Source organism: Anabrus simplex, chromosome 1 (assembly GCF_040414725.1).
Source record: "Anabrus simplex isolate iqAnaSimp1 chromosome 1, ASM4041472v1, whole genome shotgun sequence".
Lineage (NCBI taxonomy): Eukaryota > Metazoa > Arthropoda > Insecta > Orthoptera > Tettigoniidae > Anabrus > Anabrus simplex.
In genome coordinates, this window is record NC_090265.1 from 1,612,873,858 (window position 1) to 1,612,898,086 (window position 24,229).

Consider the following 24,229-nt stretch of genomic DNA (forward strand, 5'->3'; position numbering starts at 1 on the left):
TAAACGAATATTTGCCCCAATCTGCCCTCTTGAATTCCAACTTTATCTTCTTATTATGATCTTTCCTACTTTTAAAGACACCACTCAAACTTATTCCACGCCATCTCTCCTCTGACAGGTCGGAACATACCACTTAGTCTAGCAGTTCGTCTTCTTTCTCCCAAGTCTTCCCAGCCCAAACTTTGCAACATTTTTGCAACGCTACTCTTTCGTCGGAAATCACCCAGCATAACTCGAGCCACTTTCCTTTGGATTTTTTTCCAGTTCTTCAATCAAGTAATCCTGGGAAGGGTCTCATACACTGGAACCATACTCTAGTTGGGGTCTTACCAGAGACTTGTATGCCCCCTCCTGTACATCCTTACTGCAACCCCTAAACACCCTCATAACCATGTGCAGAGATCTGTACCCTTTATTTACAATCCCATTTATGTGATTACCCCAATGAAGATCTTTCCTTATATTAACACTTAGGTAGCCTACTTACAGTGATCCCCGTAATGGACTTCCACGCCATCAACGCAGTAATTAAAACTGAGAGGACTTCTCCTATTTGTGAAACTCACAACCAGACTTTTAACCCAGTTTATCATCCATACCATTGCCTACTGTCCATCTCACAACATTATCGAAGTTATTTTGCAGTTGCTCACAAACTTGCAACTTATTTATTACTCTATACAGAATAACATCATCCGCAAAATGCCTTATCTCCGACTTCACTTCTTTACTCATATCAGTTATATATTTGAGAAACCAGTCCAGTAATACTGCCTTGAGGAATTCCCCTCTTAATTATTACAGGGTTAGGTAAAGCTTCGCCTACTCTAATTCTCTGAGTTCTGTTTTCTAGAATTATATCCACCCACACAGTCACTCTTTTGTCTAGTCCAATTGCACTCATTTTTGCCAGTAGTCTCCCATGATCCACCCTATCAAATGCTTTAGAGAGGTCAATCACGATACAGTACATTTCACCTCCTGAATCCAAGATATCTGTTATATATTGCTGGAATCCTACAAGCTGAGCTTCAGTTGAATAACCTTTCCTAAACCCGAACTGCTTTCTAACGAACCAGTTATTAATTTCGCAAACATGTCCAATAAAATCAGAAAGAATGCTTTCCTAAAGCTTACATGTAATGCATGTCAAACTGTGCCTTGTAATTTTCACCCTTTCCTTTATACACAGGGGCTACTATAGCAACTCTCCATTCATTTGTTATAGCTCCTTCATGCAAACAAGAGTCACATAAGTACTTCAGATATGCAAGGTACTATATCCCAACCCATCGTCTTTAGTATATCCCCAGAATTAGAATTCATCCCCATCTTCACAGACGCGCAGATTTCCTATAGGCGCCTCACCGGATGACATTATTATTATTATTATTATTATTATTATTATTATTATTATTATTATTATTATTATTATCATTATTATTTGCTATTTGTTTTACGTCGCTCCGACGCAGATAGGTCTTGTGGCGACGATGGGATAGGAAAGGCCTAGGAATGGGATGGAAGCGGCCGTGGCCTTAATTAAGGTACAGCCCTAGCATTTGCCTGGTGTGAAAATGGGAAACCACGGAAAACCATCTTCAGGGATGCCGACAGTGAGGGTTCGAACCCGTTATCTCCTGGATGCAAGCTCACAGCTGCGCGCTCCTAACCGCACGGCCAACTCGCTCGGTATTATTATTATTATTATTATTATTATTATTTTGGTGCTAAACTTATCTTAGGTATGGCTGTAAGGAAATTAAACACGAAGATCTCAATGAAGCAACGATCAAAGAAGACAAAATCTCGCAGTCAGGTCACCTGTGAATAATGCTTAAGAGTTTCGTTCGAATGGCCTTTGCATTCTACACAGTGCGCTGAAGGCAAGTAAGAACCATAGTAAGAAATAAACAGTGGTATCAGTAGGCCGCAAGGAAGTAGCTCAATCTCCCTCGAGATGAGAGGCATATTCTCGTGCAGATGTGCGAAGTTGCAAAGGTAGAAAATCAGGATACATTTTAACTACAGATCACGCTTGTTACGACGCATCCTGCAACGCCTGACTTCGATTACACTCCTTTACTTTTGTTTTTGATAGAGTTATTTTCATTTTGTAACCTTTTTCCAGGACTGTGTCCATATCATTCAGCAATTTCCCCAGATCTTTTCCAGATCAGATTATGATGATAAGAAGAAGAAGACGTATGACGTTCCGTTTAACTCTATCAGACAGCAAGTTAAACACCCAATGTGCCACCAGAGATCTTTTCACGGTGTGCCAAATGAACTTTCTTCTATACTTCAGAAATACGACTACGGCTGCCGGCTTTGATTCCACGAACTAGGGATTAGGAGACCAACATTCTACTACTGATCCAATGTGTGAGCTACTCCAACGGCAAAGTGAGAACTTTTACCCACTCAGTGATGTTTCTTGCAGCACAGTTCAGTTCGTCCAAGTTCTTCTTACTGTAACAGTTTGCGTTAACGTCGCACTAACTCAGATTAGATTTTCTCGGCAACGAGTGAACAGGAATGGGATAGGACTGAAAAGAAAGCGGCCGTGGCCTTTATCAATGATCTGCTCCATAATTTGCTTGGCGTGAAAATTGGAAACCATGGAAGAAACAACTTCAAGGCTGCCGATGATGGGTTTCGAACGAAAAATCTTCTGACTGGTAGTTCACAGGTACCTTTCCTGATTATTATTATTATTATTATTATTATTATTATTATTATTATTATTATTATTATTATTATTATTATTATTACATATGAATGTAAGTACAGTAATGGGAAGTAATAATGTTATATGCTTTACGTCCCACTAACTACTCTTTCCTTTACGGTTTTTCGGAGATGCTGAGGTGCCGGAATTTAGTCCCGCAGGAGTTCTTTTCCGTGCCAGTAAATCTACCGACACGAGACTGATGTATTTGAGCACCTTCAAATACCACCGGACTGGCCCACGATCGAACTTGTCAAGTTGGGGTCAGAAGGCCAGTGCCCCAATGGTATGAGCCATTCAGCCCGGCGATAATGGGAAGAGGAGAGAACTAGGAGTAATATGAAGTGGTCAATATTTATAGGTGACTGCTTGTAGGCTGTTAAGTACCATTTAAGGTTCCCCTCACCGAGCTAATGGCTATGCGGTTTGCGACGCGTAGCTCTCAGTTTGTATACGGCAGATAGTGGGTTCGAACCTCCACTGTCGGAAACCCTGAAGACGGTTTTCTGTGGTTTCCCATCTTCATAACAAGCAAATGTTGGAGATGAAGTGTACCTTAATTAAGGCCAAAGTCCCCTCCTTCCTAGTCCTGGCCCTTTCCTCGCCATAAAACCTGCCAATGTTGGTGCGGTGCAAAACAAACAGTAAAATTAAAAACAGATTCCTTCATTAAAGTTTGAAACACAATAACATTCTGATAAATCTTTAGAATGAAAAAATAGCTGAAGAGAAGGTCTGGAGGCAAAATAATGTTTTCCCCTCCGATTAAAGTGGCTGTCGAAGTTAATATATGGAGTTAGCCTATGTAGAAGCCTGTGATTATTAAACTTGAATCAATGGTCGTTAAGTTTATTTTCGCGAGCTAATGTTTTGTTTACACCAAGTGTAACACGAATTTTCACTTAATACAATTTTTTACAATGAATTATTATTATTATTATTATTATTATTATTATTATTATTATTATTATTATTATTATTATTATTATTATTAACAGCTTATCGCTGATAAGAACAGGATATTTAATGAAAGCACTTACCTGTTCTAATGACCCCATCTCTTGTTTGCTGCTGGACTTCTTTATTCTCTCTTAAGGCTGTTACCTGAAAGAAGAAATTTTAAAATGTGAAGATGATCTACAGTAGAGCCCTAGTAATGTTTTTGTTATTACAACTTTTCTTCATCGAATCAGACATAATTAGATGACCGGCTCCATGGTTAAATGGTTAGCATAGTGGCCTTTGTTCACAGCGGCTCCGGGTTCGATTCCCGGTAGGGTCGAGAATTTTAACCATAATTAGTTAATTCCGCTGGCACGGGGCTGGGTGTGTGTGTTTTTGTCTTCATCATCATCATCATCATCACGACGCGCAGGCCACCTACAGGTGTCAAATCAAAAGACCTACATCTGGACACTCCCGGCACTAAAAGCTGCCGTATGTACGCCATGCTACTCATAACCTAACGCTTGTAAAACCTTCACTTATTATGTTTAGTATATTTTAGTTATACTTTATTAAAGGCTAAGTACGAGTATACACTATAAATATGCAGTGTACATTTGTATAACCTCAAATACGTATTGTGAACACGTCTAACCTCAAAATCTGAGTAGTCGAAAACTGTAGAAAACTCTGTAATATTCGTATATTGGGTATAATCCACTATCTATATGTATAAAATAAGAGTTTTGTCTCTATATTGCTCAGAATTTGAAAAGAATGGTATTTCTGTATCGGTCATGTCCACATTAACAAGAAAATGCAGTTTTTACTTTTCCGTAATGTCTGTCTGTCTGTCTGTCTGTCTGTCTGTCTGTCTGTCTGTCTGTCTGTCTGTCTGTCTGTCTGTCTGTCTGTCTGTCTGTCTGTCTGTCTGTCTGTCTGTCTGTCTGTCTGTCTGTCTGTCTGTCTGTCTGTCTGTCTGTACACGCATCACGAGAAAAGGCTGAAGAGAATTTAATTAAAATCGGTATGCAAAGTCGGGGGATGAACCACTACAATCTAGGCTATAAATTATTTTGTTCACGCTGAGTGAAATGGTAGTGTAGGGGAAGGTCTGAATTTAATTCTCAAATATGTATATTATTAGTGGTCCTATCGATAAATATTGCATAACCAAAGTTATATAAAAGTGAATTTCAGTACATTTATGTCTTGTATATTTTTACCGTACTGGTTATGATAACAGAGATATTCGTGAATTTGTATTGTTGTTGCTAAGTCCATATCAACGCCGAGCTACGAAAAAATGGGTGAACAGAATTTAAAGAAAATCTGTATATAGAGTCGAGGAATGAGAAACTACAGTACAGTCTAAGCTACAAACAATTTTATTCACCCTGGATGAAATTGTAGTTTAGGGGAAGGAATCAAATATTTAATTTTTAAGTACCTATGTTATTGGTCCTATCGAGAAGTACTATATAAGAAAAGTTAGAGAGAATACAATTTCTGATAAAAAAAAATGTATTCACTTTTACCGTACCGACTATGATAAGGGTGGTATTTCAGAGTCGGAAGAAAACTCAATGTAAAGGCCTACAATATCGAAAGCTCTTAAAATTGATCAACAGTAACATTATATTGACCATTGATTGTTCTGATGTTCTTTGTCTCTTATGCTGCTTCTGAACTCCTATAGATGGGAGTACCGAGTATAACAGTCTGACTGAATATTGGCAGGAAATAGCTGGGGAGTTAGAAAACTTTCTTCTTTAGCATGCCATTCCTCTGGTTAATACATTTTCTGATACTGCTGGTACGTAACACACTGGTTCATCATAGTATTCCAGCTATTCGATCCCTACTCTGGGGCGCTGTTTCGAATGAGTAGTGTGCACATTTAAGGCAATGGCTCACTTATTATTATTATTATTAGTAGTAGTAGTAGTAGTAGTAGTAGTATGACCTGGTCTAGAATTACAATTTAGGCCCATTCCAAATTATAGCACCACAATTCAATAAATTACTTGAAATTCAACCCTGAAAAGAGCTGTTTCTTAAGAAAAGCTTCTTCCTCTTCACTTTTATTAAATTCAACATTAATTTTATTCCAAACTAGCTGATGTACTATACGCGAACTTTTTCTTGAGCCAGATTTTTACGGGGAGAGGAGTAAGGAGGGAGCGCTGTCGGTTCCGGTTATACTGCCAACTGCATGGAAATGAAATCTGAATTGAATCGATAATATGATCGATCGATATGAATTTTCTAAACATTTATTATCTTACGTCAACAACTGTGTCACACATACATTATTTAACATTATATAACATTTCTCAATGCGAATCTTGTTACTAGCAATAATGATATAGTTTGGCTTTGCTGTGTAAACAACAACAGTACTAGTTCGCAAAGTGTACGCCAGATGTCGCACAGCGATGAATAAGCGATTCATCGTTTGTCTTTCAAAGGTTGCCAATATGGATGTCGAAGATTAACCGAAGTCTACCAATTCAGCACTAGGGAGATCAGGGCTCAAGGAAAGGTTCGCGTATAGGCTAGTACCCGTGCTTCGCTACGGGATTCTCAGAAAGACTATCTTCGTGGTTTTTCTAACTGAAGTCAACTTAGGCCATTACAGAAACGCCAGTGTGAATGTAGTAATTAAAAATAATGTTACCATATAAAATACTCGATCAAATGAAAAACCGCACATCTAACAGTCCAAATTTCCAGTGCTGGAATGACCAGGCCGCAGAGAGACGTGAACACTCCTCTGCCATTGTTCCGTTAAATAGGCACACTGCTCATTCCAATCAGTGCCTCAAAGTAGCGATTGAATAGATCAAATGCTATGATGAACCAGTGTGTTACGTACCAGTAATATCAGAAAATGTATGAACCAGGGGCATGGCCTGTTAAAGAAGAAACTTATCCAACTCCTCATCTACTTCCCGCCAATATTCAGGAAGGCTGTTATACTCGGCACGACCAGGCGAGTTGGCCGTGTGGGTAGGGGTGCTCAGCTGTGAGCTTGCATCCGAGAGGTAGTGGGTTCGAACCCCACTGTCGACAGCCCTGAAGTTGATTTTCCGTGGTCTCCCATTTTCACACCATGCAAATGCTGGGGCTGTACCGTAATTAAGGTCAGGGATACGTCCTTTCCACTCCTAGCCCTCTTTCTATCACATCGTCGCCATAAGACCTATCTGTGTCGGTGCGACGTAAAGCAAATGTTAAAAATCTCGGTATGCAGCATGCAGCAGTAATACCATCTATCGGAGATGAGTTGCAACAGAGACACAAAGCACATCACAACAAACAATGGTCAGTGTACTGTTATTGTTGATCAATGTTATAAGCTTTCTGTATTGTAGGCCTTCACATTTAGTTATCTTTCGACTCTGTGATAAGAGGGCGTCTTACAAAATTATTTGTAGCGTAGACTGTAGTTCCTCATTTCCCGTCTTTCTATACCGATTTTCATTAAATTCTGTTTACCCATTTTCTCGTGACTCGGAGCTGATATGGACTTAGAAACAAAAATCAAAATTCATGAATATCTCTGTTATCATACCCAGTACGGTAAAAATGTATAAGACATAAATGATCGGAAATTTAATACTATATAACTTTAGTTATGTAGTATTTGTCAATAGGACCACTAATAATACAAATATTTGAGAATTAAATTTGAGGCCTTCCCGTAAACTACGATTTCTCTCAGCGTGAATAAGATTATTTATAGCCTAGATGATAGCAACTTATTCCCCGACTTTGCATACCGATTTTCATTAAGATAGGACCATTAATAACATAAATATTTGAGAATTAAATTTTAGGCCTTCCCCTAAATTACTATTTCTCTCAGCGTGAATAAGATTATAGCCTATATTGTAGCGAATTATTCCCGGAATTTACATATCGATTTTCATTAAGATAGGATCACTAATAACATAAATATTTGAGAATTAAATTTTAGGCCTTCCCGTAAACTACCATTTCTCTCGACGTGAATATGATTATTTATGGCCTGGATTGTAGCGACTTATTGCCGGACTTTACATACCGATTTTCATTAAATTCTCTTCAGCCGTTTTCTCGTGATGCGTGTACATACATACAGACAGACAGACAGACAGACAGACAGTAACGGTTCAAACCCGTTACAAGATGATATCTGTATTTTTATTATTTTATCTGTATTATTATTATTATTATTATTATTATTATTATTATTATTATTATTATTATTATTATTATTATTATGTCCGTATTATTATTATTATTTTATCTGTGAGATTACTATTATTTTGTTATAATTATTATTCAATTCCAGTACGCAAATATTGTCGCATGCGTATTTGTAATTGAGTGTATGCATATATACGTATATGTAGATTAATATTAAATACCTGTACAGTGAGAGTTTCGATATATCAGATGTTGGATGTGACGTCGTTATATTGCAATATTGCTGGCATTTCTGCCAAGTCATTGCCAAGTCATGGCTACGTCATCGTGAGCTTTTAGAATATTCGCTCAGAGACTCAGCCGCCCCGGGGGATTTCACCATTACATGCAACGGTTTGTGGCGTTGTGGGAGTATGTCATTGTTATTTCTGGAGATTACGTAGCTGTGTCAACCAATGTCTATAAAAGGTGGATGCATATTGTAGCGTCAGTCATTATTTAAACGGAAGCAGTACAGTGAACAAGTCTACTAGATGAAGAGGCCTCAGACGGTCAGTCAACGAGTGTGAACGAGAGATGGAGAAGACTCCGTGAGCCATTAATTATTGGTCATTGAGAGAAGGAGGCCAAAGTTGGTCCGTCACTTAGTGGAAGACACGGACGCAAGGGCTTACCATGGAGTCAGAGAGGGCAACCCTGGACCTGCCAAGAGGTAATACCATATTGACTTACAAAGAAGTCAGATGATATGGAGAAGAAGCAGTCACAAGGATGTATCGCCAAGTTAGGCGTGACACATCTACAGTAAACACCAGATCAAAGGAATACGTCGTAATTACACTCAAAGTGTTGAAGGTACAGTCAAGTGAATCAGTGAGGGAAATATTTCGTATAAATTGTTAAATGTCCGGTCAAGAATAATTCAAATTCATGCCTAGTTTCTTTCAGTTGCAATGTCATAATTTCATATTCTCATCTCATATTTTATATATTATTTAAAGAATATATTTTGTTCTATCAAACGAATTCATAGTTTTATTTCAATGACAGTAAAATATTTTAACCTCAAAATTAATGGGGAAACCGAACGCCAATCTCCTTTTCCCAGAACTTATATGGTATGTTGTCAAAAGTAAGCTTATTACCCCACACCCTAGAGATAGTCAAGAGTCTCATTCTATTATTGCTGCACTGAGTGGTAGCTGGCGCCCTTCAAATAATGTATGTGTAAGTAAGCAGGTAACAAGTAAGTGTGAGTATAAGGTCCGACGAGTGTGTATTTTATTTAATGAATATTAATTTTCAGATTTTCCAAATTAAATGCAGATATTTCATATTTTTCAAGTTAAATGCAGTTATATATATATGTTTGTAAATGTAGTCAGAGATAATAGGAAGGTCTCAAGACAGACAGACAGACAGACAGACAGAAATTACGGAAAATTAGAAAGTGCATTTCCTTGTAACTATGGACATGACCGATAGAGAAATACCATCCTTTTTAAATTCTGAGCAATGTACAGACAAAACTCTTATCTATATATATAAAATAACTTGTCCTGACTGACTGACTGACTGACTGACTGACTGACTGACTGACTGACTGATTCATCATCGCAGAGCCAAAACTACTGGACGTAACGAAATGAAATTTTGGGGATATATTCATATTAAGATGTAGGTGCTCACTAAGAGAGGATTTTTGGATATTCCTTCGCTAAGGGGGTGAAAAGAGGGGTGAAATTTTAAAATGAGTGTGTCTATATCTCGAAAGTTTAATAGTTTACAGATGTAAAAATTGGTATTTAGAATCTTCTTTAAAAATAAGGAAACACGTATTTTTTTGTTTTCAGAAAATCCCAATAGGAGGGGTGAAAAGGGGTGAAAATGGGGAAAATGGGTTGAATGCCCTTAATCAGTATACCAGTACTTATATCTCAGAAACTGAAGATATTACAGACCTGAAAATTGGTACTTTTGATCTCTTTTAAAAATAAAGAAACACGTATTTTTTTGTTTTTGTAAAATCCAATTAATGGGAGGGTGAAAAGGGGGTGAATTTTTAAAATGAGTGAATCTATATCTCCAAACTTTTAAAGTTTGCAGATGTAAAAATTGGTATTTAGAATCTTCATTAAACATAAAGCAACACGTATTTTTTTGTTTTCGGAAAATCGCAATAGGAGGGGTGAAAAGGGGTGAAAAAGGGGTTGAATGCCTTTGATGAGGCTACATATATTTCAGAAACTGAAGATATTACAGACCTGAAAATTGGTGTTTGGGATCTCCTTTAAAAATAAAGAAACACGTATTTTTTGTTTTTGGAAAATCCAATTAATGGGGGGTGGGTGAAAAGGGGTGATTTTTTAAAATGAGTGTATCTATATCTCAAAACTGTTACAGTTTATAGATGTAAAAATTGGTATTTAGAATCTCCTTTAAAAATAAAGAAACACGTATTCTTTTGTTTTCGGAAAATCCCAATAGGAAGGGTGTAAAAGGGTGAATAATGGGTTGAATGCCTTTAATGAGGCTACTTATATTTCAGAACCTGAAGATATTACAGACCTGAAAATTGGTATTTGGGATCTACTTTAAATGTAAAGAAACACGTATTTTTTCGTTTTTGGAAAATCCAAATATTGAGGGGTGAAAAGGGGGGTGAATTTTTTAAAATGAATGTGTCTACATCTTAAAACTTTAAAATTTACAGATGTAAAAATTGGTAGTTAGAATCTCCTCTAAAAATAAAGGAACGCGTATTTTTTTGTTTCCTGTAAATCCCAATAGGAGGGGTGTAAAAGGGTAAAAAATGGGTTGAATGCCTTTAATGAGGATACATATATCTCAGAAACGGAAGATATTACAGAACTAAAAATTTGTATATGGGATCTCCTTTAAAAATAAAGAAACAGGTATTTTTTTTAGTTTTCGAAAATCCTATTAATGGCGGTTAAACAGAAGTGACAAATTGGGGTGAATTTTTTGAAAGATTATCTTGGAAACGTAAAATGTTACAGACGTAAAAAGTGGGTGTTTGGAATCTTCTGTAAATGTAAAGAAACATAGGTGATTTGTTTTTGGAAACTCCACTTAAGGGGAACCCAAAATGGGTGAAATTTTAAAATGAGAATTTTTACAGTATATCTAAAAAAACTTAACATGTTACAGAAGTGAAAAAATGGTATTTTTATCTCTATTAAACATAAAGAAACGTGTATTTTTAATTTTAGGAAATACCATTCGGGTGGAGGGGGGTAAAAGTGACTGAAAATGGTGTTGAATTCTTTTAATTAGGCTACTGATATCTTAAAAATGAAGATGTTTCAGACGTGAAATTTGATATTTGCAATCTGCTTTAAAAGTAAAGAAACACGTATTCTCGGAAAATCCAATGAAGCGGGGGGAGGGGGGTGAAAGAATGGAAAAATTAATTGACTTTAATTGTATGAGAATATATACATCTAATAAAAACTAAAGTTGTTACAGACGTGAAAATTCGTATTTGGATCTCCTTTAAAAACAAAGAAAAACGCGTTTTGGGGGGGAAACAATCTTGGGGGGGGGGCGGGAGTGTAAAGGAGTTGAATTCCTTTCATGAGGACACGTAAATCTAAAAGTGAAGAAGTTAGAGTCGTGATAATTGGTATTTAGAAGATCCTTCATTATTAAAGAAACAAGTATTTTTTGCGGGAAAATTCACTTAGGGAGGGGGGGAGTAGTTTGAAATGAAGTGACAAAAGTAAATTATATTTATGGGGATACTTATATCTCAAAACTCAAGGTAATAGACGTGAACATTGGTGTTTGGAATCTCCCTTAAACATAAAGAAACACGCCTTCTTTTAATTTTTTTGGGGGGGGGGGTTGGCAGTAAAAACTAACGGCGGTGGGGTGTAAAAGGAGGTGAGACCAATTGATTTTACTGTTCTTAATGTACTTATAAGGATCCTCCGTTGCTCAGGCGGCAGCGCGCCGGCCTCTCACAGCTGGGTTCCGTGGTTCAAATCCCGGTCACTCCATGTGACATTCGTGCTGGACAAAACGGAGGCGGGACAGGTTTTTCTCCGGATACTCCGGTTTTCCCGTCATCATACATCCCAGCAACACATAATAGTAATAATAATAATAAGAATAAGAATAAGAATAACATTAATAATAATAATAATAATAATAATGTTCCGGACCGTCGTCAAATATGCGGACCGCGCTGGAAACGGCTCCTGGACGGGTAATGTCTAAGAATGCAGTCCGGCCGCGGGTTCAGTGCCGCCAATTCACCGAATATGACACCACGCCGGATCTCCTGAAGGATTTTATCCAGATTAAAAATGATGATAGGAAAATACTGTATGGCAAAGATTTACGGACCCAACTGACCGGGAAGAATACCTGAGCCTAGCCCGGGAAGTACGAAATCGATTGTTGGAAAGGAAGATTGAAAAATGGGAGGAAACGTGCCGTAATCTAATAGAAAACTAGTCAGATCGGGAATTTTGGTGGATTCTCGCTGAAAACGTGTCAGATCGCGAATTTCGGCGGATTATATATCTAAAACAATAAGCATTCAATTATAAATTTCAGTATAATACCGTAGCGAAGCACGGGTACCTTGCTAGTTTTATATATAGATATATAGCAGTGAAGAGGGGGTTTCTCCTCTGGCTTGGAGGAAGAACTTGCCTCCGAGTCAGATAGTTCTTTCCGCCGCCAGTGTAGTGAACTGAGATTTTCCGATTCATCGGGTACTCTTAGGAAACTATTAGCAAAAGAGCATAGTTTTTGGCCTGGGACTTTCCACTATTCGACACCCTCGCCGCCGAAAGAAGACGAAAAGTTTTCACGGATCACGGCTGGTCTGGAACTTTAGACTGTTAGATCAGCAGCGTAGTACTGTTCGTTAAAAGTGTGAAAATGTGTGGTTTTTCATTTGATCGAGTATTTTATGTGAAAGTATTGCTTTTAATCGTGCCATTCCTACTGACGTCATTGTAATGACCTATGTTCATTTCAGTTGGGAAAACTACTAAGAAAGTCTTTCTGAGGATGTAAAAAGGCAGGTGGAGATTGACTGTCTACAAATTATAATGAAAACTCCCCAACTTGATAGTGTTTGATAGCTGGGAAGGGGGCTTACCTTTACAATTAAAATTTCCTAACGCAGTCTTCATATGAGAAGAGACGTTTGGCGACTTCCCCATCGCGTTTCTACGGTAACGTTAAGAGCTATGCAATTTCATACAGTCTTGCTCACAACGTGTACACTACCTAACCTAGAATTCTGTATACAATGTAGAATTCCGTTGCGAGGCACGGGTACATCAGCTAGTCATTCTGATACATATGGATGTTTCTGGAAACTTACTGAAATGATTTATTATCCAGATACAAGTAGAAACAGGAAGAATGTCATATATTTCGCTATGTGTGTTTGTAAACTATAATCGAACACTCGAGTTTGATCTACTCCAATCGAGAGGCCGATCGATTGTTCCTAGTATATGCGGATGTGTACCATTTAGAGTATTGCAAGAACCTCCAGAAGTCGATATTTCTAGACTGTTTGTCGAACAGTGTATACTGTATACCGAGCTGACAGGCCGAGAGGCAAGAGTGTAAGTTGTGGGTCAGAGTAAGTTTTACAGTGAGCTGAGGATTTAGTTGATATCTGTACTTTTCAGAATCGACTGTGTGATGGTGAAGTGAACGATCAGTGCGAGGACTTGTACTTGACAGAATCCACAGTAAACTGCTTAAGTGTGTTTCCCTTAATATACCGGGCGAGTTGGCCGTGCGGTAAGCTACGCGTAGCTTTGAGCTTGCATCCGGGAGATAATGGGTTCGAACCCCACTGTTGGCAGCCCAGAAGATTGTTTTCCGTGGTTTCCTGTTTTCACACCAGAAAATGCTGGGGCCGTACCTCAATTAAGGCCACTGCCGCTTCCTTCCCATTCCTAGCCCTTTCCTGTCCCATCGTCGCCATAAAATCTATCTGAGTCGGTGCGACGTGATGCCAATTGTAAAAGCAAAATCCCTTAATAGTGTTGTGCTGTGTAAAAATAATAATATATAATGTATATTGTGTATAACTGTGTGTTGTTGAGGAATAGATGTAGCGACAATAAAGTGGTTTTATGCAAAAAAGTTAATGTATCTCGTGTGATATTTTTTTACACCAAATACCGGGCGAGTTGGCCGTGCGCGTAGAGGCGCGCGCGGCTGTGAGCTTGCATCCGGGAGATCGTGGGTTCGAGCCCCACTGTCGGCAGCCCTGAAGATGGTTTTCCGTGGTTTCCCATTTTCACACCAGGCAAATGCTGGGGCTGTACCTTAATTAAGGCCACGGCCGCTTCCTTCCAACTCCTAGGCCTTTCCCATCCCATCGTCGCCATAAGACCTATCTGTGTCGGTGCGACGTAAAGCAACTAGCAAAAAAATTTTACACCAAAAAAAGTCGCACTGGGAACGATAAAGCCATATGCCATTTCATTTTCTTACCTAATAGGATAGTTTTCCGAAACTGTTAATCACATCAGCTTGGAGACGCGGCTATTCGGCATTTCGGTCGCAGCAAGTATCAGCATCAGCTCTTTGACAAAACTGCCGCGAGGGGTTATACTGTACCACAAACCGGTGGACATGCAACTCTGCCAACGACGTTATTGAAATCGATTGCTTACAATGTAGTTCATTAGCTGAAGATCTTCTTGCTGTTGTTGTTTTCTTAGAATACTGCACCATGAAGTTTATGAAACAATTATTCAGACTCCACACTGAACGTGCGAGCGCTATCGGCTACACGTTCGAAATGCTTTGTTAGCACATAAACGGGCAATTTTCTAGAAACTCATTAGTTACGAAGAATATGTTTATGAATATTTTTTTTACGAAAGTTGATAAATTACTTCATCATAAATCATGTACCGACTAACAGTTTATCGGGTTCTTATTTTATCGGATGAGCCAAAACATAGAAAATCAGCCTTCCCTGGCAAATAGGAATTATAAGTGGGCTCAGTTCTTTTACAGGACTAACTGTTCCGGCAGCATGTTCATTTTAAAAGTTCCCAGACACACAAATGTTCCGCCTTGCTCTACTTTCTAAAACTTCTGATGTTAGCATTAATAACATTAGATATATGGAAGAAAATCTCTCTAATGATGAAAAAATACTGATATCAGTTGAGTGGTTCTTGAGAATGCTCTTCACATGTTAATTAACTCACAAACTTCCTCTCATCATGAATCATCAGCATTATTGCAGACAAGTTAACCCGTTTAAATGTTTGTAATACTAGAGATTAACCACTCTGCCATTTCTTGATAGATACAGTACTTTTGTATCCATCTCTTGGCACAGGCCAGAGCAAAGTGTAGCTTCCACCGAAGTCCCAGTCTCATCCATGGCTGTGACAATATGGAAGCTGCTGGGGTATGGGTGGTGCTGAGTAATGACATTCAGAGCACGACTAGTGCATCTGAGTGTTATGAAAGGTGTTGCTCATAGGGTCAGTCGTGCTGCAATAGCACTTTCTGACCCAGTGAGGAAAGAAATGGCAAACTACCTTACTCCTCATCTTGCCTAGTACGCCTCATTTTGGTGCTGCCATTGGTTTTTGCGGTTTCGTTATAACCGCATAACCTTTGGTGGTGCTATTTGAGGATCCAACCAGCCTCTGGGCTGATGACCTAACAGACAGACAGATATTATGTTATGTAGTGTATTTTTATAATGTTTCGGTTCTTTTCATATTTTTATTTAATTAAGTATGTCATTGTATTACGTTAGTATATATTTAAGATGTTAGTTTTAAGTTTATCCTTCATTTTCTCTCTGTAATCACCAGCCCCGTGGTGCATGGGTAGTGTGTCTGCCTCTTACTCGGAGTCCCTGTGTTCGATTCCCAGCCGGGCCAGGGATATTTACGTGGATCTGAGGGCTGATTCGAGGTCCACTCAGCCTACATTATTACAATTGAGGAGGTATCTGACGGTGAGATGGCAGTCCCGGTCTAGAAAGCCGAGAATAACAGCCGAGAGTATTCGTCGTGTCGATCAAACGACACCTCAAAATCTGCCGGCCTTCGGGGGTCTAGAAAGCCAAGAATAACAGCCGAGAGTATTCGTCGTGTCGATCAAACGACACCTCAAAATCTGCCGGCCTTCGGGGGTCTAGAAAGCCGAGAATAACAGCCGAGAGTATTCGTCGTGTCGATTAAACGACACCTCAAAATCTGCCGGCCTTCGGGGGTCTAGAAAGCCGAGAATAACAGCCGAGAGTATTCGTCGTGTCGATTAAACGATACCTCAAAATCTGCCGGCCTTCGGGGGTCTAGAAAGCCGAGAATAACAGCCGAGAGTATTCGTCGTGTCGATTAAACGACACCTCAAAATCTGCCGGCCTTCGGGGGTCTAGAAAGCCGAGAATAACAGCCGAGAGTATTCGTCGTGTCGATTAAACGACACCTCAAAATCTGCCGGCCTTCGGGGGTCTAGAAAGCCGAGAATAACAGCCGAGAGTATTCGTCGTGTCGATTAAACGACACCTCAAAATCTGCCGGCCTTCGGGGGTCTAGAAAGCCGAGAATAACAGCCGAGAGTATTCGTCGTGTCGATCAAACGACACCTCAAAATCTGCCGGCCTTCGGGGGTCTAGAAAGCCGAGAATAACAGCCGAGAGTATTCGTCGTGTCGATCAAACGACACCTCAAAATCTGCCGGCCTTCGGGGCTGTTGCCCCATGGGCTTTGCTTTATTTTCTCTTCCTGTAATAATTGTACTGTACATACTATATATTGAGTTCAATGTAGATGCTACGCAAAGGGACACACCAGCCTAGTGTGAAATCGTGATCATTAGATTGCAAAAAATATATATACAATTTTTATAATGATATAGATTTTCTTGCTGTATGTACATTTTATATTTGTGGTTAATAGTTTTTATCTCGAATGGTGTGAAAACTGATCAGTTCTAACTTCAGTTTTTCTTTTGTTAGTTTGTGAAATTACCATATGTATCAAAATCCTGGGCTGATGGCCATGAAAGCAGGTATTCGATTAGAATATTTTATTTACTTATTTACTGATCTCCCTGAAATTTCAGGTGATCATGGGCGCCCGCAAGGGGAGGCAAGGGGGGGGCGCTTGCTCCCCCCCTGAAATTCTATAAAGGTTGATGTTCAATTATCATACCAGATTATTTCATAAACTGAACTCACTGACAGTCATCTAGCATCTGTTATAACCGGAAATTTCTGTAAACAATTTAATGTTGCTGACGTTATATTGGTTTTTATATTCAAGAAAATTGTTAATGTGCACCCCCTCCCCTCCCCCCCCCCCCCCCCCCTCCCGAAAAGATCGTGCGGGCGCCCATGCAGGTGATTGCCAAGATCCACAATACCAATAGCTTACAGCAGTTTTTCCGGCGCTTCTCTTCATTTCTTTTTTTTTTTTTTTTTCAAATTTGCGATTGTCATCGCAGCAACTTCTCTTTTACAGCATTAGCAGAAGATGACAGATCTGTTTTCTAGCAATAACAATAAACGTTCCGGTTTTGAAGACCACAAAATTAGAATCAGAAATTATGCAGCCAAGCGGACAAGTTAGTTGTAACAAATCCCTGAAGACTGCACTGACTACAGCGCTGAAAACCAACGAACAAACAGTACTCCAGTCCGCCAATAGATGACAGCACAATGCAACCAGCCAGCACTTGACTGACTGTATACATGTCCAGCACATCAGCGAAACAAGGCGTAGTCTTGTGGCCAACCCATCACACACTTCTAATTGCTGCATCAGGTTATTATTATTATTATTATTATTATTATTATTATTATTATTATTATTATTTTATATATATATATATATATATATATATAATTCGCTGGGGCCATCAAGGACCACGTTAAGTCTTGTTGCATTTGACACTGAACTTGGCCTTCTTTAGAGCCCAAATTTCCCTCATTCTTTGCGAGTGGGCCTATTTACGTTCCTCTGTCCAAGGGGCACCGTGTCTTCTCTTCGATTGCTCGTCTCGGTTTAGCCCGTTCGTCAATATTTTCTTGCGGAAGAGATCTCTGTTAAGGGCGTCTTCAGCTGAGATATGTAGCATTTGAAGGTCTTCTTTGGTATTTCGAAACCAGGGAATTGTGGTTTTGGGGTTTGAATCAAAAAAGTGAAAGATTTCTTTAGTTAACTTTCTTCCGTCCATTCTTTCCAGATGACCGTAAAATCGTGCCCGTCTTTTTCTGATTGTGTCGGTAATTTTCTCTATTTTGCTGTAGACTTCCTTGTTGGATCTCTTTTGATGGACTCCATTTCTGTACTTTGATCCCAAGATTCCTCTCTCAGTTTTGCGTTCTCTTTTCTCCAGTTCTTCAAGGAGTCCTTTGTTGGCATTTAGAGACAGGGTTTCGGCTGCATATAGAACTACTGGCTTCAGAACTGTTTCATTGTGACGTATCTTGGTGTTTTGGGAAAGGCATTTTTTGTTGTAGGTTGTGCGGGATGTTTGGTAGGCTATTTCCAATTTGCGTACTCGCTCCTGAAGTGCTTCTTTGTCCAATCCATTTTTCATGATTATTATTATTATTATTATTATTATTATTATTATTATTATTATTATTATTATTATTATTATTATTATTACGTCCGCCCCCGTAGCGTAACGATTAGTGTTATTAGCTGCCGTCTTCGGGGGCCCGGGTTCGATTCCCGGTACTGCCAGAAATTTAAGAATGGCAGGAGGGCTGGTATGTGGTTGAAATGGTACATGCAGCTCACCTCCAATGGGGGTGTGCCTGAAAAGAGCTGCACCACCTCGGGATGAGGACACGAGTTTACTTATTATTATTAATATTATTGCTACTGCTTGGGCCATCAGCTCGTAGACTGATTTGATACAGCTCTACCTGCTACCCTATCCCGTGCTAACCTTTTCATTTCTACGTACCTATTACATCTATTCTAATCTACTTGTCACATTCATACCATGGTTTACTCCACCGTTCTTATCCCCTACACTTTCTTCAAAAACCAAGTGATCGAGCGAGTCGGCTGTGAGGTTAGGGGCGTGCAGCTGTGAGCTTGCATTCGGGAGATAGTGGGTTCGAAAACCTCACTGTCGTCAGCCCTGAAGATGGTTTCAGTGGCTTCCCATTTTCACACCAGGCAAATGGTAATTTAATTATAGCCATGGCCCCTTCCTTCCCACTTCTAGCACTTTCCTATCCCATTGTCGCCGTAAGACCTATCTGTGAAGGTGCGACGGAAGGCAATTCTAAATAAATAAAATAACATTTTAAAAAGACAAATGTCACCGGAGGCCCGAGTTCGTTTCCCGGTTCTGCCGCGTGGTACGAGGGTTGGAACGGAGTCCACTCAGCCTTGGAAGCTCAGCTGAGTAGAAGGGGTTCGATTCTCACCTCAGCCATCTTCCAAGTGTTTTTCCGTGATTTCCCAATTCTCCTCCAAGCAAATGCCGCGATGGTACCTAACTTAAGGACATGGCCGCTTCCTTCCCTCCTTGTCTATCCCTTCCAATCTTCCCATTCCCCCTCATGGTCCCTGTTCAGCATACCAGATGAGGCCACCTCGGCGAGGTACTGATCCTATCCCCCCCCCCCCAGTTGTAACCCCGACCAAATGCCTCACGCTCCAGGTCACTGCCCTTGAGGCGGTAGAGATGGGATCCCTGGCTTGCCCGAGGGAAAAACTGACCCTGAACGGTAAAGGGATTAAATAATAAGAATTATTATTATTATTATTATTATTATTATTATTATTATTATTATTATTAGGGGCTGTCTGGCCGAGGCGGTAAAGGCGTGCTCGGTTCGCCCGGAAGGACGTGGGTTCGAATCCCCGTCAGGAAGTCGTAAAATTTAAGCAAACGAGACTTCCACTTCTGGAGGTGCATATGGCCCTGAGGTTCACTCAGCCTACACCAAAAATGAGTACCAGGTTAATTCCTAGGGGCAAAGGCGGCCGGGCGTAGAGCTAACCACTCTACCCCTTCACGTGTCGCGGTCAACAATGGTGGAAGCCTTTACCTTCCACTCCTCCAAGGGCCTTCATGGCCTGTACGGAGGTGTCTTTGTCTTTTTATATTATTATTATTATTATTATTATTATTATTATTATTATTATTATTATTATTATTATTATTATTATTATTATTATTACGAAGTCCACCTCTGTAGTGTATTGGTTAGCGTGATCAGCTGAGTAGAAGGGGGGAGGTGGGGGGGGGGGGGGTCGATTCCCACCTCAGTCATCCTCGAAGTGGTTTCCCGTGCTTTCCCACTTCTCCTTCAGTCAAATGCCGGGTTGGTACCTAACTTAAGCCCACGGCCGCTTCGTTCCCTGTTCCTTGTCTGTCCCTTCCAGTCTTCCCATTCCCCCACAAGGCCCCTGTTCAGCATAGCAGGTGAGGCCGCTTGGGCCAGGTACTGGTAATTTTTCTCAGTTGTATTCCCCGACTCAAAGTCTCACACTCCAGGACACTGCCCTTGAGGCGGTAAAGGTGGGATTCCTGCTGAGCCCGAGGGTAAAACCAACCCCGGAGGGTAAACAGATTAGGAGAGAAAGAAAGAAAAATGAAAGAAGGAGTATTATACGAAGATTTATTTACTATCAACATATTAATTGAGCGAGACGTAAATAACACTGTGAGTTACTGGATATCAGATAAGTCTGTGGAAGACTTGCTTCTTACTACGATCATCTTGGGACATTGAATTACAGTAGATTATTCACTTAAGAGTGGACATTAATGCTGAATCTGTGAAAAAGCTATTAAAGTGTGTAGGAAACATCATCGCAATAATCGTCAAATATCAATGAAAATGTACACAATTATGGAATTAGTGGAAATGTCTGCTCAAAATGCAAGAAAAGGACAATAAACCTTTTAGAAGATAAAAAAATGCAAAATTAATTCCCTATATTTCTTAAGGTACTCCATTTACCACAAAACATAAAAAATACTAAACCAGTTACGTTTTTCTCTTAACGGAAAGAAAGATGAAATTACATCAAAGCCTAGCTCTATTGATAACACAATGAAATCACCTCCGAGCACACATGGCAAACCAAGCGACGTACATAATGCATCTGAGTAAGACTGAGAGACAAACCTTTAAGATTTAATTAAACACTATCAAGCCCTGTCCCGACTCAACTAATTGCATTACAGGCCGACATTTCCGAAGGCGCATTTAAACCGTGAATTTATCTTATCATTCACAGATTACTTTATCGAAGCTATTGAAATAATTTACTGGTTGATAGAAAACAATGAGTCTATGACGACTTGCTGATCTTCGTGTTAAGAAGAAACACAAGGAAAGGAGATAATATTTAGGCCTGCCTCTTCATTCCAATCATGGGAGAAGGAATTCGAAGAACGAAGATATCGCAAAAGAAAGGGAGTGTGGCACAACTGGGCAACCATCCTCTCTTCATACTAATCATAGTCACTCTCCTTAGCGGCATAACGGTTAACGCTATAACTGCCATCCTCGGGGCCCCGGGTTCGATTCCCAGTACTGCTAGAGATTACCATACTGAAAAGAGCTACACCACCTCAGGACGAGGACTCGAGGGTACTATAGCCGAGCTGAGTAGCTCAGACGATGGAACGCTGGCCTTCTGACTTCCAGCTGACAGGTTCGATCCTGGTGCATTCCGATGGTATTTCAATGTGCTCAAATGCGCCAGCCTCATGTTGGTAGATTAATCGGCACGTAAAAGAACTCCTGTACCTCGGCCTAAACGTAGTTAGTGGGACGAAAATCCAATGTTATTATTATTATTATTATTATTATTATTATTATTATTATTATTATTATTATTATTATTATTATTATTATTATAGAACCAATCAATGGGGAAAAAGAAAAGTAAGAGTTACGTTCCTACGTAGAATGAATGTAGAGCCAGAAGAAAAGGAAGGACCTAAGGCCTCACAAACCTAATAGACCTACCGCCGTGGTCAGAAGAGAACAAGAATTGACCAAGGGAGGATGGATAGTGACGAGAAATGCACAAGTGGAAGTAATGCTAGATTCAGTTATAGGCCCTCTGGTCTCTAACATACACTCCCAACTTGATAGGTGGTGGTAGTGGTGGTAATTATTGTTTTAAGAGGAAGTACAACCGGGCAATCATCCTCTATTAGCACTAATCAGAAGGAAAAGATTGAAGGAGCCCGAAACTTCGAAAAATGAAGATATTGGCCAAAGACAGACAAGGGCCACGAAGAGCGTGAAAATGAAATACCCCCTAGGATTCGACACCTAATTCCATCGGGGTCGGAAAGGGATAAGAGTTGACCAAGGAAGGTCGTAGAGGATAGATGACGGTGAGGAACCCGGGACAAGTAAGTGGAAGCAATGTCAGGCCTCAACTAAATGCTCCGTGGTCGCCAACCCAAACTCCCAACTTAAGAGCCCCTGCGTCCCCCATTTAGTCGCCTCTTGCAACAGGCAGGGGATATCGTGGATGTTATTCTACCGCCCCCACCTTCAGGGGCCTCCCAAGTTGAGAGCCCCTGGTGTCCCCCTCTTAGTCACCTCTCATGACAGACAGGAGATGGGAAACCAGAGAAAAACATTCTCAAAACAGCCGACTGTGGGTTTCTAATCCACGCATCTCCCGAATGCAGAGCTTGGCTCCGTAGCTACTCCGCTCAGTTCGCTCTCACTAGTAATGTTCAGTAAAAAAAATTTAAATAATGTAAATTCTGAAATTAAGCTTTGCCAATATGGTTGTGGTCAGCTTGCTTTCGGGAGATAAGGGATTCGAACCCCACTGTCAGCATCCCACAAGTTGGTTTCCCATTTTCACACCAGGCAAATGATGAGCTGTACCTTAATCAAGGTCACGGTCGATTACTTTCCACTCCTAGCCCTTTTCTGTTCCGTCGTCGCCATAAGACCTGCCTGTTCGGTGCGACGTAAAGCAAGTTGTAAAAATATAATTAAAAACATTCTACATTCTTCTGTTTAACCAAGAAAGACGACAGTGCATTGTTACTTTAGCCTACGGCAGCTTAAGCCTGTGAAACTTAGAGCAGCGCACTGCAAATCCAACTGTTATCTCCGAGTTGGTCGTAACATTAAAACTTCAGTTTCTTTTAGTAATACAAATGCAGGATTATTTTTTATTAAAGTATTGATATTTGGAGTGCCTTAATGATATTATCTAGCTTTAATGTGAGACGTGAATATTCGCACTTCGTCGAGCGTGTTGTTTTATGATGTGACGAGCGAGTACCGAAATAGCTGCTGTGTGGTTTTCCTCCACACTTCTAAGAACACAGCTTTACGGCGCTTCCTTCCCGGAGATGAAAGATACCTTCTAACAGTTAAACATGGGAGAATTTTCTCAGAAGAGAGCAGATTCACTTCTGTTATTTACAAGTCACTGTTGCTAGAAGGTGAGTGGTCCAGACGGTACCGTATCAATATATGTTTGGGAACTCGAAGTGGCATGTGTACACAAAAAACAAAAGCAATGAATAGCTATTGGTTTGTGTCACACTCACATGTGGCGCATGGCGTATATACAGTAAGTATCGAGCTTTCCACTCTTTCCTTTCTACATAAGCAAGTAACGTAAGTCAAAAACAGAACAGAGTGCAAGTTCACACACAAAAAAAAATAGAACAGACCAAATAGAAATAAAGGCAATAACACAGTCAAGACAAAAGCGCCATTGTGTATGTATGTCAGCGTGCGTCTCTAAATATTTCGAATTCCTTAGGAGAAATCAAACCTACGTCTTTCCGGTAAACCGCGCACAGGTTTACCACCTCGGTTAGACAGTTAATAATAATAATAATAATAATAATAATAATAATAATAATAATAAGATAACTCCTGTGATTACTTTGAACCAATAACTTATTCTACCATCATCGGACGAGTTGGCCGTGCGGTTAGGGCCGCGCAGCTGTGAGCTTGCATCCGGAAGATAGTGGGTTCGAATCCCACTGTCGGCAGATGGGTTTCCGTGGTTTCCCATTTTCTCACCAGGCAACTACTGGGGCTGTACCTTAATTAAGACCACGGCCGCTTCCTTCCCATTTCTGGGCCTTTCCTGTCCCATCGTCGCTGTAAGACCTGTGTCGGTGCGACGTAAAGCAAATTGTAAAATATATATATCATCAAATCTAACTTTGGCCTGATGGTCAACATTAATGTTATTGACTGCCTGCAATAATGTACCCCTAATCCCACAATTCCTCTGTACTGCTAAAATCTCTCTCTCTTTCTCTCTCTCTCTCTCCGGTATTCTCTCATATATCCTATGGATCTATGAAACGTGAACATAGCCGTCTATTCCTCTT

The 24,229-nt window shown here is 40.0% G+C and overlaps 1 protein-coding gene across 1 annotated transcript in view; it reads right to left on the reverse strand.

Moving 5' to 3' along the window:
• Positions 1 to 24,229, reverse strand: part of LOC136881175 (uncharacterized) — a 64,512-nt gene that overhangs the window by 31,354 nt on the left and 8,929 nt on the right. The window contains exon 2 of the mRNA XM_067153849.2: positions 3,772 to 3,835. Within this exon, the coding sequence (XP_067009950.2) occupies positions 3,772 to 3,789 (18 nt within the window). The 5' untranslated portion in view covers positions 3,790 to 3,835. The remainder of the gene's footprint in view (positions 1 to 3,771; positions 3,836 to 24,229) is intronic.